This window comes from Xiphophorus couchianus, chromosome 13 (genome assembly GCF_001444195.1).
Source record: "Xiphophorus couchianus chromosome 13, X_couchianus-1.0, whole genome shotgun sequence".
NCBI lineage: Eukaryota > Metazoa > Chordata > Actinopteri > Cyprinodontiformes > Poeciliidae > Xiphophorus > Xiphophorus couchianus.
This window is the reverse complement of record NC_040240.1, coordinates 11148222-11165517: the sequence shown is the minus strand read 5'-3', so window position 1 is coordinate 11165517 and position 17296 is coordinate 11148222. Positions and strand designations below refer to the sequence as shown.

The 17296-nt window shown below is 41.5% G+C and overlaps 1 protein-coding gene across 3 annotated transcripts; it reads left to right on the top strand.

The window, feature by feature from the left end:
- Positions 1-2069: 2069 nt before the first annotated feature.
- Positions 2070-15886, top strand: arpp21 (cAMP-regulated phosphoprotein, 21). 3 transcript variants are annotated; one of them, XM_028036008.1, is made up of 20 exons: positions 2070-2301; positions 7619-7782; positions 7899-8049; positions 8167-8205; positions 8306-8371; positions 8460-8571; positions 8697-8835; positions 9111-9248; positions 9337-9433; positions 9527-9622; positions 9745-9782; positions 9872-9928; positions 11310-11497; positions 11981-12118; positions 12208-12305; positions 13246-13320; positions 13399-13548; positions 13633-13726; positions 15166-15269; positions 15364-15886. In XM_028036008.1, exons 3-20 carry the CDS (start codon positions 7903-7905, stop codon positions 15505-15507), a joined length of 1920 nt encoding a protein of 639 aa, XP_027891809.1. In that variant the 5' UTR covers positions 2070-2301; positions 7619-7782; positions 7899-7902; the 3' UTR covers positions 15508-15886. The 3 variants fall into 3 exon arrangements, with proteins under 3 accessions (XP_027891809.1, XP_027891810.1, XP_027891808.1); XM_028036007.1 differs by having other exon boundaries at positions 2072-2301; positions 15163-15269; XM_028036009.1 differs by lacking the exon at positions 13246-13320 and having other exon boundaries at positions 15163-15269.
- Positions 15887-17296: the final 1410 nt, after the last annotated feature.

Sequence of the window (17296 nt, the reverse complement as noted above, 5' to 3'; positions counted from 1 at the left end):
AACAGCGATAGTAAAAACAAAACGTTACATAAAAGCAAAGAGACAATAAAACTGTAAATTGAACCAACAGTATCAGGGCAAATAGACATGGTGATTCTCCAGTTCTCAGTTCCCTGCCTCTGAATGAACTGAAACAAGCAGGCAGCCATGTGTCTGCGATTCATCAAGGTAAAACAACCAAACTGTGACATATTAGGCTGTGTAATTATTGTCATACAATAGGCTGTATGTGTGTGTTGCTCTTGTAATTAAATGCAGCTTTTGTTGCGGCAACACTGAGCTGCAGTAGATTTTCAATTACTCACTTAATCCATAAGCATAACACAGAATAAATAAACCGCCGCCTCTATCATAGTAGAAGTTAAAATGTGAGGCTGGTTTTTATTTAAAGTGGCGGATAGATTAGATCCAGAGATTTTATAGACAGATTTTAAGCTATGTGACTACAGTAGGTGCCGGATTGGCCCCAAGGTTGATTTATTTCCGATATCTGCAGAAGAAATGGCTCCACCGTTTGGAATAATATTGTTGTGTATAAAAATGGGAAGCTGACAGACTAATTTCACCTTTACTCATGCTTTAAGTGTTGGAAGTAAGAGTGGGCCGAATTTGTTCACAGTAATGTGAGAGACTGATAAAATCATTCTCTCAGAATGTCTACTGACAAGGTGTACTTAACATTTCTCTGTCTGCTGGGTGTTTCTCAAGACTCAAGTTTAGAGTTAAATGATTTTATAACCTGGTGCAATCTAAAACATTTTTATTTATTTATTTATTTATTTTTACCAAGAATGAATGAATGAATGAATGAATGAATGAATGAATGAATGAATGAATGAATGTTCATTTTGCGCCTCTATGATTTGCATACAACTAAATTAATAACCGTCATCTAGGAAAACCATTACATCTCTCTCACTCTCTTGCTTGCACATGCAGTAAGTAACCACAACCCTTCAACTTTTTCAAATGTCACATCACATTACAAACACAAACTTCAACTTTCATGTGTTTGACCTATGCAAACTCTGTAGGGCTGTTTTGATTTAGCAGGGACAGAGGGAAAATGAAAAAAAAACAAAAAACCTACAGGATTAAAACAGGTGTTGTGGTCCTGGGATGGTGAATTAAAAGCCAGAGCTACAAAGGCATGGTTTAAGATTGAGATGCATGATATATCAAATAACAATATTCACTGCAATTTCAATGTCCTCACCAGCTATAAATAAAACCATGTCATCAGTACAAATCTGGTAACCTGCATTAGCACAGGAATACTGCTGATAATTCATAACCTACAACAAAGTTTACCAAGAACCAAGCCTTAATTGGAGCACACATTTATTCGTTTTCGAAATTACCATTTCTCACTACTGATAAGATTGAATTTGACCAAGTTTTATAAAATATGACCTAAACCACTCTAAGCTGTTCTTTGAAAAGTTCGTGTTTGATATTTTCAGCATTAGAACATCATGGTTGAAAAATCAAATGTATATATTTTTTAAATACACTGAGCAGTTAAACATATGAACTGTTTTAGCTACAGTGATTATTTGAACTGCTCAATAAGAAGTAAGGAGCCTCTGTAGAATATTGAGGACGAAAACCTAGATGTAAAAAAAGGTAGTTATCTAGTTAACTGCTTGTACTTCATTAATTGATTGGCCACAAGCAACTCCAGAAACACAGGTAAAATTAATTAACTGTTAATTGATTAATGTGGGACTGAATAAAAACGTACAGAACCTATAATTTTTTTTTTTTAAATTGAGAAACCATTTATTCTAAACAGTCACGCGACATTATGTTGCTAGATTCAATTATAAAGTCACTTTTTCTGTTCGAAAAGTAACAAAAATAATACAAGTTTTTTGAAAGAAGAAAAAAAAAAGCTGATAAATGGTGTGTGAGTCTTAGCAGTGAACTAAAGGTCTGAAGGGTTAAATAAAGCGGTGGATGCAGGTGGATAGATGCGCAGAGAGGAGCTGGTTTCAGGGCGCGTGGAGAGACTGGAGCTCGTGCATTCCTAACGTGTGTGCGTGTACGTGTGTGGGCGCGTGGCTCGGGGTTCAGAGCTGTCGCCCGTCCTCCTCCTCCTCCTCCTCCTCCTCCTCCTCCTGCTGCTGCTTCTCCTCCCCCTGCTCCTCCTGCCTGCCTGCCTGCCTGCCTCCACGGAGACGAGCAAAAGGCTGGGGAGGAGCGACAGAGCCCTTCAGTCAACAGACGCGGTGTGTACAGAAGCGGGCTGTCGGCACCGGCTGCACCGGCAGGAACCCGGCGGAGGAGCGTCACCTCACGGTAAGCTAACGGTCGATCGTCACCGCGACGAGGCTGACTAACGGTCGCTACGCCGGGGGGGGTGGGGGGAGAGGGGGAGAGAGGGGCGATGACATCGACGCTGCTCGCTTTCTTTTCGATCCTTTGCTTATTTTCTCTCCAGTTGTTTTAATTGGAGAGGTAATGCTACATTTTTATTTTATTTTATTTTATTTTTAGCTGAAACTATGAAGTGACAGCGGGGGGAAATCTGGAGGTCTGACTCCAGCTAGCGGAGCTCAGTATCGTTAGCGGCTCCGCTGAATGGTTTAAGTGTTATATATACCCTGAAAAAGACTCCGATTCCTCTGCTTTTTTTAAGAAAAAAAAATATTATTATTCCAGCTGAAGTGAGGGTACATAAAGCTTGATTGCATCAATGAGTGTTTCCATCAATGAGCCCCTCGCAGCTGTACATCCTTCACCCGCCCGAACAGCGCCGTGAAGTCCCGGAGCAGGAGGTCCGCTCCCTCCTAGACCGGTGTAAAAATAGCTCGGTGTGTCAGCTCAGCTCAGCTCAGTCTTGGTCACACCCGTACCCAAACAGAGTCAAGAGAGATCGTTTCCCGAAAGTAGACCACCGAGCGCTTGTCCGTCTGGTTATGCGGGTCAACAGGAAGCCGCAGAGGTGCCACCTGTTCGTGTTAGCCGACCCCCTGCATCCTCCTAGTAAATGAGCCGCGCATGGGGTACTGACACAGGCCCAGGGGCGCAGACACTTACAATTCAGAAACATCGTGTGTGTCTGAGAGAGAGAGATCTCAAAAGCTAAAAAGACACAAAAACCCTTTACTTGCTAAAGTTAAATATGAAAAGATCAAGATAAGATATATTGGCTGACAAAACTGACTGTAAAAAATAAATTTCAGTTAGAAGCACACTAAAATAGTTCAACTCTACAGAAGGATGCACAAAATCTGCTGGACTATTGACATAAAAAGAACATGAAACTGTCGTTTGTTTTTTGTTTTTTTCTGCTGTTTAGTTTTGTATGTCTGAGCAGAGAGATTGTGATCTGTGATTGTGGCTAACAGAACAGAGCTGCACAACGTTAGAAAATGATCCAAGTGACATCATTACTGTTGAGTTTTGCGAAATAATGCGAAAACAATGAGGCAGGGGACGATTTGAAAGCTGTGGCCACATAGCGAGAGTTTTATTATGACTTTGGTTTGGAGGGAGCAGATAGTAGAAAGTGTAGTGCTGTGGAAACAACTGCTTTGTGAATAAATAAATATTATATTCAACTAATTGATGCTTAATCTCCTTTCTGTTGAATTATTAATGATTAATATAAGAAAATTGCATATAATAATATTTTGCCACTGCCCTTTGGTGATGAAACTGCAGTGGTCATTAAATCTATTTCTTCTTCACTCATTCCTTTTTCATCTGTGACGATTTTAACCATCATCTGTCAGGTGTGACCACCTACTGCAGCAACAGTCTGATTATGTTATCGACATGCAAATGAACAAACCTTGCAATAATAATTCTGCACATTATGACACTGCCATCTATTTCTGAATTTATGTTTTAGAGCTCAGGTGTTTTTGCGAACTTCCCTTCTAAGCAACAGAAACAGCAGCTCTTGCCACCCTGCTGAGCTGCGCTTACGTATATAGTCTGCGTTTTTTCCCTATCTGGGGTTTGAGTTCAGCTGCAAAGCAGCGCAGCTGTGGAAACCACAAGTCACCTTCACCTTCGTGATAAGACTGGTGCGGCTGGCCAGGTGCTGATGACAGGACAGTATAACCTAAATCTCACATGTGCAACCTACTTTCTGCTGGCTCTTTAAAGTGCGGTGTGAGATAACGCGTTACCCTGCTGTGGGTTTGCAGCAAAGAGGAAATGAAAATGAAACTCGTGCGGAGAAAATTCAAAAGGTGCACACACACACACAGCGGCAAAACCGAAATTGAAATGATGACACAAAATGTATTGTCGTTCCCCCAATTAGAAGAAAGCCCATCAACGTTATGGTTCAGAGTTAGCCTCGGAATTCACCATTACTGTTTGGGAATCAGTGTTTCCTAATGAGCTCCCTGGCTGAGGAGAAAAATAAAATAAAATCTTGTTTTAGATTCAGCCAGGCCCTTGGAGAGAAAACACTAACAGCAGCCTCTTTGACTCGAGGCAGTAAGGATTTCTTGTTTTATTCGTTTCATGAGATGGAGTGGGATGATGATAAAGGAACATGCAGTTGGCAAATATGGATATAAATATTTGCAAGTACAAGAGTTCAGGGTGACAAATCTAAGCAGCCAAGCTACAGTGGTAAACAATAGAAGCGATATGCTATTGATAGGTGGACTTTTGTTTTTCGTTTTTTTAGGGGTTTTAATTACAAAAAGGATTGCAGCAGGTTTAGGAGCTTAAAGCAGCTCTTGGATTTGTTTCCCCGTCCTGCCTGCATGTCAGTGTAGATGAGCCGGAAAGCTTTTGGCCGGAGAAAAAAGGTTTCCCGGTGGGCGAGTGACTCCGAGGCTTCAGAGCTTCGGAGAGAGCAGCAGATGGATGATGATGTAGCGGGAACTGGTGCTCCCTGCCTCCCGCCGCCATCCGTCACACGCTAATGATCGTGTCACACCTTCTCCCCGGGCGGCCGGCCACTTCTGCAGCGCTCAGCTCAAAAACCGGTGGCTGCGCTCTAATCCCCTCTTCACTGCCGTCGGCTGAAAAGCCTGGAAGCAGGAGTGTCGCTGCGAGCCTCTCCATCACCAATTCCTCACTTTTTTCCTCCTTCCTCCATCGCCTCTTTTCATTCCTCTTTCACCTTTAAAGCCCCTGCAAAACACTCTCTTCATCTTTTCCCATCTAATTCATCTGCTCCATACCCTTCCTCCTCATGTCTTTCTTCATGTCATCTCTTATTGGTGTAAATTCACAGGCATAATCCAGCCCCAGCATGCCTCCTCCTGCTTTACATCCAGGTTCTCTTTGATCGTCATAATTAAAGGAGATGTGTTGATTCTCCATCCCCCCCCACCCCTCTCGCTTTGTGAGGTCTGGGGTCAGGGTTGACCACAGGGCAGCAGCGTTCATGGAGCTGGTGTGTGTTTGGCTGATGGACAGCTCAGCAAGAACTCGCCAGCAGCACATTAGGGAGCCCGCCAACCTTATTATGTCCTTCTGGAGTGTTTATACAACTCTCAACCATTTCCTCTTTACACAGGCTGCAGTAGACCGCCACACAAAGTCAGATTTTTATCTTTATTAGTCTTTTGTTAACTGTGAAACTCCACCAGCTAGAGGGGCATACAGGAGCTCCCATTGGTTATCGCTTTGATTAATCTGATCCGATCAGGTCAAATTCAGAAAAAAAAAAAAATCTGATTTTCACTGTTTACTCAACTCATCAATACTAAGAAGTCCCGCAGTGTTTGGTCTATAAATCCATTAGTCAACAAAAATACAACAAAAATAAAATTTGAGATGTATGTTGTTAATTTTCTGCTGGATTCAAAAGTATTTGTCAGCGAACCTACACCCATCTTTTCTATTTTATGTAGAAGAAGAGCAATAGAATTAGTCAGAATCGAGATTAGCTGGACACTCTTGTCCAGTTAAATCCTGATTATTTTGTCTCTGTGTGAATCTTTGTTAGCATCTTGTTCACTGAGAAATTTCAGGTGCAGAAACACGGGGATCTTAGTGGTCTTTGCTTTGATTTCTGGTTTATAATAAAGATGCACAGAGATCACAACCAATCAGTTTCCAACTGAATGGCTGGTGAAATACTGATTAATCTTTTTTTATTATTTTTATTGAATGTCTTATTATCCTTACAAAACATCTGCGTTGGCTGGTCTTAAATAACCTCCTATCTTCAGTATAGTACAATGTTATAGAAAACTTGGTTTATTTTAGTAACTTGATTCACTAAGTATTATTCAAATTATACACAGAGTGAGTTTTCAAGCCTTTATTTCTGTTAATTATATTTTTTTGCTTACAGCTGAAAAAAATGTGACATTTAATTTCCTAGAGCAGAATATTACATCAGACCAATAAAAACATTATTAATACAGAAATGTGGACGTAATGAAAAGTATGTTTAAGGCTATTATTTTCAAAAGATACTTTCAGTGTAACAAATGATCTTCATAGGAGTGCATATTCTAGTTTATTAAATACGGCTGTATTTAATACAGTTATAGTATCTAGCCAATAACAGGTTTGGGTTTTGTTTGATCTATTTGGTTTTTATCCAATTCAGGACCTTAATAAATAAGAGAGGAAAAATGTGGTGCAGGTTCTTTGATCAAGAAGGTAGTTTTGAATCCGAGTAGATAACCCCATTTATTTAACAATCTATATGTCAAAAATCATTATCTAATGTTTTGCATGTCTTTATAGACCAATAATGGTGGCAATTCTTAGTTTTAATATATTTATTGAACAGGTGGGAAAAGCACCAGTTTTCAATGTTTGACCCACTGATCACCGTCTGAAAAATAATTTGATTCCTGTGTGTGGCCGATTAGTTGGTGCAACTGCGATGAATTTCTTCTCGATTGTAAAAGGTTTATTATGTATACATAATGTATGTTTACACAACAGTCCTACAGCCAATCCCTTTTCTAATGGAAATTTTTAGACCACCACATGCCGAGATTTCAATGTCAATGATATTTTTTATTTATGCCGCACTGAGATGCCAATGGGAAGTAAACTGCATTCAGCTGTTAAATAGTCATGTTGTGGGACTCAGCATCTTCTCAGCTCGTTATTCCCTCTCAGGTGTTGCAGGCCGAAGCGTCCCCCGGAGCGGCGTGTTACAGCAGACTGCACCCGCTTTAGAAAAGATACCGGAATGCTGCCTCCTTTGTGTGTGGCTTGTGCGTCTTTCTCTGGTCCCCTCCGATCGTCTCGCCACAGGGATCAGGGATTCGGCTCGGCATTCTGGGAATATCAGCGTCGCCAGATCAGATGATGCTCTCTCTCTCTCTTTCCTCCACAGCTGCTGTTTCTAAGAAAAGCTCAAGGACGTGCTTTAAAACGCACAAGCGCACCAACATACCATGCATGCGTGAGGCAGGTTTCACTTCCGAGCACAAAGGCTCGTACGCGTGTGTTGAAGACACAGAGTAAAACAATTACCACTGGAAGACTGCAATTAGCCAGGAGAGCTTTCTGGCAGTGCCGACAGAGGTTCACACACAAACGAGCACAAGATTGCAGGCAGGCTTTTATGCTCCGGCTACCGTTTGAAACAAGCGTGCGGCGGCGTTTCTGTCATACAATAACTGCTGACAGTTTTTCCCCCCCTCTCTCTTATGTTTTCTGATTTCTTCAGGCTGTTTTCCATTGACCACTGAAGGGGGCCTGCAGAGAGGAGAACGCTAGCGAAGCCGAGCAGAGGCGGACGCGATAATTGCATTTCTTGCTGCCCTGTGGGAACATGGGATATATGACCCCATCATTCACTCGTAAGGCTCTCCAGTAAACAACTCCACACAGGTAGGGACGGAGTAAGAATCCAGCCAAAAATATCTCTAAATGGAAATAAAATGCACAAACGCGTCGTTATTTGGCTAAACAGGGCACAGGGCGTGTGGTTTTGTGTGTTTTTTCAGAAGGATGACGGAGGCGGTCATAGAGAGTGCAGATGTCCTTTCAAAACCCTGTGACACAAAAAGCCACCCCTCCCTGTCGCCATGTCTACCCCTCTGCAGTCAGAAGGGGGGTGGGGAGTGTCACGCTGACATTAAGAAGCTCCAGCAGCAGGTGAGTGACATTTAACATACACATTCTGCTAATTGACAACACCGATATGATTCATCTTTCTCCCTAACACCACTCATTTTACGAGGTACTGGTAATAAATATTTCCCTCGCCCGCAGGAACACTGTAACCAGGTGATACCAAAGAAAAAATTCAAAGTAAGCTAAAGTTACGCCTCCTCTCATTATTCATTTTTACTGGGATATCGATTGCAGTGGGCCCTATGAATTTGTAATAATGCTTGTGTATGTGTTTCAGCCCAAAGGAAAGTTGGTGCGCAGCATGGCATTCAGCGAGGAGTCCTCCCCGTTTGAAGAAACCAAGGTAGGAGACGTACACATTTCATAATCTTCCGCCCCCTCTGCAGCCTCATTGCGGCGCTCAAATTACTCTTTATTTTCTTCCGTTTCAGGCATCTCCAGACACAAACGTCCCATCCAGCTGCCATGACAACGAGAGGACTTCCAGTAGGGACGAGGAGCAGGAGAACAGCCCCGATCCAAAGAAACCACCGCTGTCTAAAGGTGTGTGTGAGACAGATGCCTCACAAAGAGACAAGTGGAAGCAAATACATTTGTAAAAGTAATTAAATGTGATAATAAATGCGGGCATTTATTATTGTGACATAAGAGTTTGTGTTGTCTCTCAGAGTCCAGCGTGGAGTACACCGACTCAACCGGCACAGATCTGGACCAGTTTATTGAGGACACCCTCAACAGCAACCCCAGAGACCGTCTGACACTGCTGAAACTGGAGCAGGACATGACTGATTTCATCTTCAGCAATAGGTGAGTCCATGTGAAGCAGCGTGTGTGTTTCTGTGTCTCTGTTTAATGCACAGGTAGAGAGGTTCTACAAATCTTTAAATAAAACTACGACTCTCCTTTAATCCAGCACCAAATTGTAAACAACCCATATTTTGTAAAAAGCAAATCTAGGCACAACTTATAGATCATTTTTTGGGGGTATTGTGGTGACATTTTGGCCTAAAATCTATAATCCATCCACCACCAGAACCACTTCTGGTAGTTGTAGTTCATCTCCATCCTCCTCTTTCTCTCAGCTCCTTTAAGAAGTTCCCTCAAATGTCATCCTACCACCGCATGCTGGTCCATCGGGTGGCGGCCTACTTTGGCATGGAGCACAATGTGGACCACACAGGCAAGTCGGTCATAATCAACAGGACAAGCAACACGCGCATGTAAGCCCTAATAATCCATCTGGGTGTTTCCCTGTGGCCACTTACGTATCAGTGTGAAGTGATATATTTGAATATTTGTCTGCTTTAGACCGGAGCAGCGCTTCTCAGACATGGTTCACAAGGACAAGACCGAAGATACCCTCCCTCTGAAAATACTATTAAAGAGGGACAATTCGGACGACCAGGTCTAACTTTGCTCTTGGAAATTATCTTCAAAGCCGACATTGATCGCAGTCTATCCTTGACCTCTTTCTCCTCCTCCCCCCTCTCCCCAACAGGGCCGCCATCACCCTTCACGGGAGAGGCAAAGTAAGTCAATGGAGGAGAGAGAAGAAGAGTACCAAAGGGCACGAGAACGAATCTTCAACAAAGAGGTGAGAGAAAGAGACCAAGACGAACTAAACAGGATACGACAAAAAAAAAGAAAAGAAAAAAACCCGGAATGGACTGGAGTTAATATCTCCTCTGCGCCTCTCTTTTTTTTTTATCACTGCAGCCACTCTGCACTCAGGAGGGCGGCCATGCAGAAAGCAGGTAACCTTGCCTGAGGTGTATATTTTCCATGTAACTTTCAGCATATTATATTTAGATGAGGACATTAATATACGCCTGTGTGCGTGCAGGGACGTGGAGGAGTACAATTCATACGTGGAGACCCAGAGGAAAAGACAGCTCTTCAGGTAAAGCGCTCGCTGCAAACATGCAGCCATTTATCATCTTAATCTGGTCAGCCTGGCTGGCGCAGGGCTTTTCAGAATCTGCAGCAAGAGCTAGATCTTATTTTATTCCTTTGTGTGTGTCAGTGTCGAAGATTCCTGGAAGTACATAAGGTCTTTAAAACGTTGGTGAGTTAATGGATGATGGCCTGATCCCTTTATTACATGCTGCATGTAGGCAGAGATTCACAGAGAAACGGGCCGCTGACTGGAATCGGACCATTTACAGCTCGATTAGCCCTGAACGGTTACTGGCTGGCTGGAAACGCAAAAATCAAATTTTTTTCCAATCAGCAAGTGAGATTCCTCACAGGAGAAGTTCTTACTGCGTAAAAGAGGCTCTAAGGTCCCAGTTTAGACATGGTATTGATATTGGTTCCAGTTGATCAGGAGTAGACAAGTCTAACGGTCAAAATTCCCTCCTGACATATCAGCTAAAGATTAGACTTGGAGCTAATTACCAAAGCTACTGTAACCTGTCCAAACACCATTGGAAAGTTTGAAGTTTGACTACTGTAATGTCAATAAATTTTCCATTGATGATTGGAAAGTCATTTTTAAAATGAAATGTTAATAAAAGGTGGTCATTATTTCTCCAATATTGCTACTTATTTTTCTCTTTTGAAGATTGTTTCTGTTAAAAACAGAAATTGCTCATGGACGATTTTTACTAGGAGACATTGCTGCAATGCTGCCGTGGTCAGCAGGTGATTCTTAAATGTGCCGTTGGACAGATTGTGCAGATACGAGTGTTGCATTGAGAACGATTTTCTTCAAACTCCTCTGAAGGTGGTCTGAAAACTGTCTTCAGCGAATATGTTCTCGTCATGCTCATTTCAGATCACATGAACGGACCAAGGTTAGCAATTTTCAGGATCAGTGAGGTGCTTCAACATGAAGCCAGAGGATTTATAGAAATTTAATAAACCATCTAAAAAGAAACTGTGTTTTCTACATGTCCAGATATGCCTATGGGGGTTTGAGAACGAGAGAAAGAGAGCAAGATTTTCCGCTGATAACAGGAAGGCTAATTAGAAAACAAAATATTTGCTCATGTTTTTACTTTGTTATGGAGTATCCTGGATTGGAACGTTTTTGTAAATCTCTCGACTGCTGTTTTAGAAATACATACCTAAAAGACGCTCAAATGTCTCCATAAACATATTTTCTTTTAAAATCTTACAATTTGTTTTACTGTAGCTACTCTCTCACATTGTAACTTTGTCTCAACTCCTAATATAAATAGCATTTTTTATTATTAACAATACCTCCATTACTACCGAGAAGTCCAAATAATCCGAGATCTGATCGGTTTTGATGAGAATGTCTCATGACTGCCTGACAGGAAAAGCCGTGCCAACTCGAGCTCCAGCTGGACGGGCAGCAGCAAGCAGAGCAGCATCGAGACCGACTATTGCTATAGCAACGACCCCCCACCTTGGAGCAGCACAGATTCAGACTCGTCCTTTCAGTGGACGAGTCCAGCGGTGAAAGCCCACCAGCCTTCGGGTCAGAGCTGGGACACACGATCAGGTGCGTTTTTATTTCAAGCTTCAGAGAAGAAAAAAAAATCAAATCACTTAGTAACTTTTCAGCACTTATCGCTCATCTCACGGAGGTGTAAAGTCAGTCATCAGAGGTGAGGGGCTTCACTCCTCCACACCTGTGCAGACGGAAAGAGAGGCGCAGGCTTCATCACCGTCATGTGTGCCCGAGTGGGGCTCGCTGTTTATAAATTATCAGCTTTTATTCAGCAGCGTCTAATTAACAAAAAGTCGAAGTTCTGGTGTGAAAATTAAACTCCAATCTACAAATCTTCACACCAGAGCTGTAAATTTTCACGCAACACCTCCAGTCTTCCTCACATATTCAGGAGAGGGAAGAAAAACGTCATTACTGCGGAAGAGGTTGTTTTTAGCACAACTTCTCTGTTGTTTTTTTTTTTTTTTTAAATAATTGTGAGAAATCTTCTGTTCATCTTACATTCTCCTGCATGCCTCTCTTCGTCTCCGTCAGGCTCCATCTCACTTTACAGACTGCCACCCTCTTGTGCTCATCCGTCTCCGCCTCCTCCCATCACCGAGGAGCCGGTTCACAGCTACGTCACGGAGAACGGCATTCCACCAGGGAGCATACTAGTGAACCCTCTTACTGGTACGTGACACACACACACACACACACACATCGCACCGTTCTGTCAACAGCAAGTTCACGTTCATCATATTCAACCTTTAACCCCAAAGGACAACCTTTCCTGAACCCTGATGGAAGCCCTGCTGTGTACAACCCTCCAGACAGTCAGCAACCAATCAGTAGCCAGACTTTTCCGCCTCAGCAGCAGGTGACACACACTTTTTTCCAGACCCAACCTATGTAATACTAAAGTTCTCCATGAATTTATTAAAGAGATTTCTAGAGCAGGCTGACTTTATAAACTGAAACTGAATATTAGGATAGGAAATATGGCCTAGAAATGTTTTGCACCTATTTTTCTGACTCATACATCTGGAAAACACTGACATCATACATGACACACTGCAAAATCATGAACTCTTACAAGTATTATTGGTCTAATTTCTACTGCAAATATCTTAGTACATCTCAAATAAGACAAAAATAAACTACAAGTAATGTTTCAGCACGATATGTGAGGTTTTTTTTAGGTCAGTAATTCTTTAATATTGATGGAGAAGGACTAGTTATATATTAAATAATCTGCCAGGGGAACAAGACATTTTTCTCATAATGTTTTGTTATGAGAAAAACAAGACATTATGGGTTTTTATTGGAAAACCCAGCTGTGTCAGAAAGACATTTCTCCCATATTATAAGTTATAAAATTTGAAAAGTGTCTTGTTCCACTGGCTGATTATTTAATTTACAATTCATACATTTTCATCAATATTAAGACGGTATTTACTTAAAAGCTTCTGCATTGTGTTGTAATTTATTTTTGCACTAGAAACTAAACCAAAAATACTCGGATTGTGTTTTTGCAGTGCACACAAACACACTTTTTCCCCCCAATCTCAACCTTCCAAAGTTCTTTGACCCTGACCTTCAGTTTAAAATGTTAAAAACTGAAGTTTTCCATGAATTTATTAAAAAGATTCCTATAGGCTGGTTTTGTAAATGGAACCTAGACATTAAGATGGGAAATGGGGTAGAGAAAGGTTTCGCAACTATTTTTTTGTCGTACGTGGAAAACACTGAAGTCGCACATGCCAGACACGATCACACTGACACGCTCATGTTTACCTGTGTCTCCATCCGTCTCTCAGGTGGTTCAGTACTCGTCTGTCTCTTACTCAGCTCCCCAGATGTTACCTGTCACTCCCTCACAGCCATACTCAACAGTATGTATCACTGAGTGACCCGCTGCACGCGTCTGTGTGTGTCTGTGTGTACTGACCTCCTTTCTCTGGACTTGACAGGTTGAAGATCTCTCCTCACAGTTTGCTCATGTGACAGTGAGCTGCCCGTCGACAGGAGACGCCGCTTCCATCTACCCTCCCAGTCAGGGTTACATCTATGCAGCTCCTGCCCCTCCTAACCTGCCCAACTACTGCCAGCCCTCACCACAGGTAAAGGCAAACACTTTTTCTGCCTTGTATATTTCACTTTAGACTTGGAAATGTATATTCAGCAGCAATGATGTCGTCCAATAGGTGCCTGTGTACGTTTACCCTACCTCAGCCCAGCCTGGATTCAGGCCCGCTTCGCCCTCCCAACATGTCCGCAGCTCAGCAGCACAACCAGCAGGTACTTCCTCTTTCTTTCTTGACTGATTTTTTACATTTTGTTTTGGTGAAAGAGCAAACTGCAGCAGTAGAGGAGGGGGCCGTTACACTGTCAGAGATGTAGTCTGAGGGTCTCACAGTGAACCGGTCTCTTTTCCTGCTGTTTCCTTTCGTCAGAGAGGACACGATTCAACCTCCTGATCCCTGCTGGTTAAATACTTTACCAGCATTTTTTGTTTTAATTCAGTGTTAATTTGGTGTTTGAAGAAAATGTAAAGCAGAAGATCTTATGAAGTTACGAAGGTGGAGATCTTATAAAAATGTCTTACGTTTTAAAGCGTCACAGTCTTTATAATGAAATGCTAAAGAAACTATGAGAGTGACCAGAGTTTTGTCTCTGATTATTATAACTAAGTTGTTGCACACTGCCTGTCAGCTTACTGAAAGAAGTCCACTACACTTACAAGTGAACCAGATTCGACTGCTTGAAAATACCTTCTGTCCCCCCCCCCAAAAAAGATGTTGAAACCAAAGCAGCGTTCAGCTTCTATACACCAAAAGACACTTTATACACCACTATATACTGTTTACTGGAACAAAATTCCAGAAAGCAGCAAAGATGCTGAAACACAGAGTTCCTTTAAATCAAGGCTTAAAACAAACATGCTTGGAGTTGCTTTTGATTCATAATAACTGGAACATTGATCAGTATATTTGATCCTTTTGATGATGGCATTTGACTAAATGTAATGTTTATAGCTTTTTGCATAATTACTTCCTGTATAATGTTTTTAATGGTGTAAAGCACTTTGAACTGCCTTGTTGCTGAAATGTGCTACACAAATAAACTAAAAGCAAAAAAAAAACTATCACTATTTTTAAGGTAATGCTATTTCAGATGTACAGTAGGCAAACTACATGGAGGATACTTTAAGTAGCTGACTATAGGATAAAGTTAGTTGTTTAATATTAACTTATTAGAAAAAAAAGTACATTATTTTTGGACAGTAAAGTCACAAAAAAGAAAACATATTGAGTGAAAACAGTGAAAAGGTCAAAGTAATTACGCAGACAGAATGCAATCAAGTAAATTTAAATATGCAATGATGACTAAATAGCATTATAAATAGACAATACTTGTCACTTTATAAAGAGGAATGCAGCAAAAATATTCTTCATGAGTAATTGAAACCTGCCACCAAATAATGTGTCTAATAATCAGTATGTTTTTTTTTATTTCAGCATGAAAGGCAGTAATTTCTGCTAAACTTGTTATGCATTCAAACATTTATATGTAATAATCATAAAAGACTCAGTGATATGTCAATAGCCCAGCCCAACTCACAATATGTTAAGAAAAATTTCAAAACATTTGTGTTGCCCACTGTTTTTTTTTTTTTTTTAAATCTCTGTGATGAAATCAGCTCCTAATAATCCCGGTGGTTCGTCTGTGTGCAGCAGGTTACCCCCCTGCTGTGAAGGTGCAGCAGTCTTCCCATGCCCAGCCTCAGCCTGTGCTGGGCACATACGCACCAGTTGCCTCCCACCAGTGTAGCATGGTTCAGGTAACTTCCTGTCTCACCCCACTGACTCATCCATTTGTCTTCACACAACAGGTAAAACGATCTGCCCTAACGTTGCGTGTCTTGCCCCCTGCAGGGAGGAGCTTCGGTGCCCTTTCCTCAAAGCAAAGCTGGGCCTGGGGGAGTTGGAGACGCAGGATATTACTGCGTGGTTCCCCCACCTCCTCATCACAGTAGCTGCTCCAACCTCAGAGCGCCTGCTTGGAACATGCAGTATTGATGGTGTGACAATACCTTGTTTCCTGTTTTAAGTCACACGCTCGCACACGTCCCCCCCCCAACCCCCTTTTTTTTTTCAATACAGATGCATTTTTTCGCACTCCCTGACCTTCACCCTCTTTCCTCCTGACGATGTGGGTTCGCTGTTCCCACACTCAAACATAACCTCGCTCACAGAGATAAATGTTCCACTGTACCAAAGCTTAGTAGAAAATATAAGAGCTGCTGTACTGAATGCATAATTTATATACACAAATGGAGTTTTATATTGTTATTAAATTATATATATATATACATATATATACATATATATATTGTGTTTTAAGGAAATGCACTGTGTTTAGAGAATAAAGTGCCATGGTTTGACTGATGAGGTCACATGTCTGCATCACCCAGCCTCTTTGTTTCCTCTGAACTCGACGCTGATGTCATTGACAGTACAGAGAGCTGTGAAGAGAGGAAACATTACGGGAAGATGCCCTCCGCTGCAGCAGAACCTTTACTGTGGCGAAGTAGCAAACGGCAATCTGAAGATTAAAGAATCGGGGCCGTTTGTAGGAAATCAATTCATCATTATCTGACAAGCAAAATACTTGTGTAATCCTGGGTACTCAGCCAAAGGAATAATGGGGCAGAGCAAGAGAACCGACAAAAACTAATGATGCTTTTACACTTAAAAGTGACAGCAGACAGGAAGAAAGTCTCCATTAACTGGTCTTCTGTAGGACTTCAGCACCCCCTGGTGTTCAGTAGTGAGCATTGCTTTGATTAACTTTTTGACTGCAGAACTCTCACAGTCAGGTTGGCATACTGTCACAGTAAAAATGCACAAAACAACTTTCTGCAGTGATTAAAAGGATAATTTTATGTCATTTTGGTTTTTGACTTTAAAAATTCTTGCTATGATCAGTAGTTACATGATTTTAATACATTTATAGAAGAAGATAACCTAACATATGCAGCTGGTTGGCGTCCAGTTTCTGATTTATGGCTGCATTTTTCACTACTGGGAATATTTTAAAATATCTAAATTTGTTTCCCCACTGATGGAAAAATTGAGAAAACTTTGGTTATTGCAGCACTTTCGCTGGAATCCATTAACAAAGACTTCAAACTACAGTTGCGCAATATATCTAATGTGTCAGGCATTCATGCTCTGCATATCAGTAACCGATTTAGCTTTCCCTTCCCTTAATGTCCACATCACATTACAGTCATTAGGAGGTGAGACGCTAAAGCTCAGGAAAAATTTAGTGTGTGTTAATCAAAATCAAGGACATTATTCCTTCTGGAAAATTTCCAGATGTGAACGCCTCAACTTTCTAAAACATCTCTTGATTCCTGAAACTTATAAAATATGTGAGAATTAAACAAAAGTCTTTCAGTGCTGGGGGGAACTTGAGGAGAAATCTTTTTGGATAAAAGGCTGGAAATTAAAACAAGCAAAAACCAAACATGTCAAGTTGTTAGTTGTTTTTTTGTTACTACCAAACACCGTCTCTATCTCAAACTATTTTCCTCTTCAAGGAGAAAGCACAGGTGCGACTAACAACATTAGTGACAACTCAGCTGTATTCAAGTTTCTCTACTAAATCGTGACAGTGAAAAAAAGCCAGCAGGCACCAACCTGCAGCCGAGGCGGCTAAATGAAATTCAACCATCACTAACTTTATTTACACTGGCGTTTGTTTTCCTGCTGAACATCCACCCGAGCTGATCAGAACCCGGCAAAGTTCTTCCAAAATCCAATTAGCTCTTTCACAGACATGCAGGACTGTGTCATTACGCCA

What these genes read in the sequence shown, in the direction of transcription:
- arpp21 (XM_028036007.1), top strand. Translation starts at nt 7,903, where the DNA reads ATGACGGAGGCGGTCATAGAGAGTGCAGATGTCCTTTCAAAACCCTGT. An exon ending in TTAAGAAGCTCCAGCAGCAG is followed by an intron (nt 8,050 to 8,166) that starts GTGAGTGACATT and finishes CCTCGCCCGCAG; the next exon opens with GAACACTGTAACCAGGTGAT. An exon ending in GGCGGCCATGCAGAAAGCAG is followed by an intron (nt 9,783 to 9,871) that starts GTAACCTTGCCT and finishes GTGTGCGTGCAG; the next exon opens with GGACGTGGAGGAGTACAATT.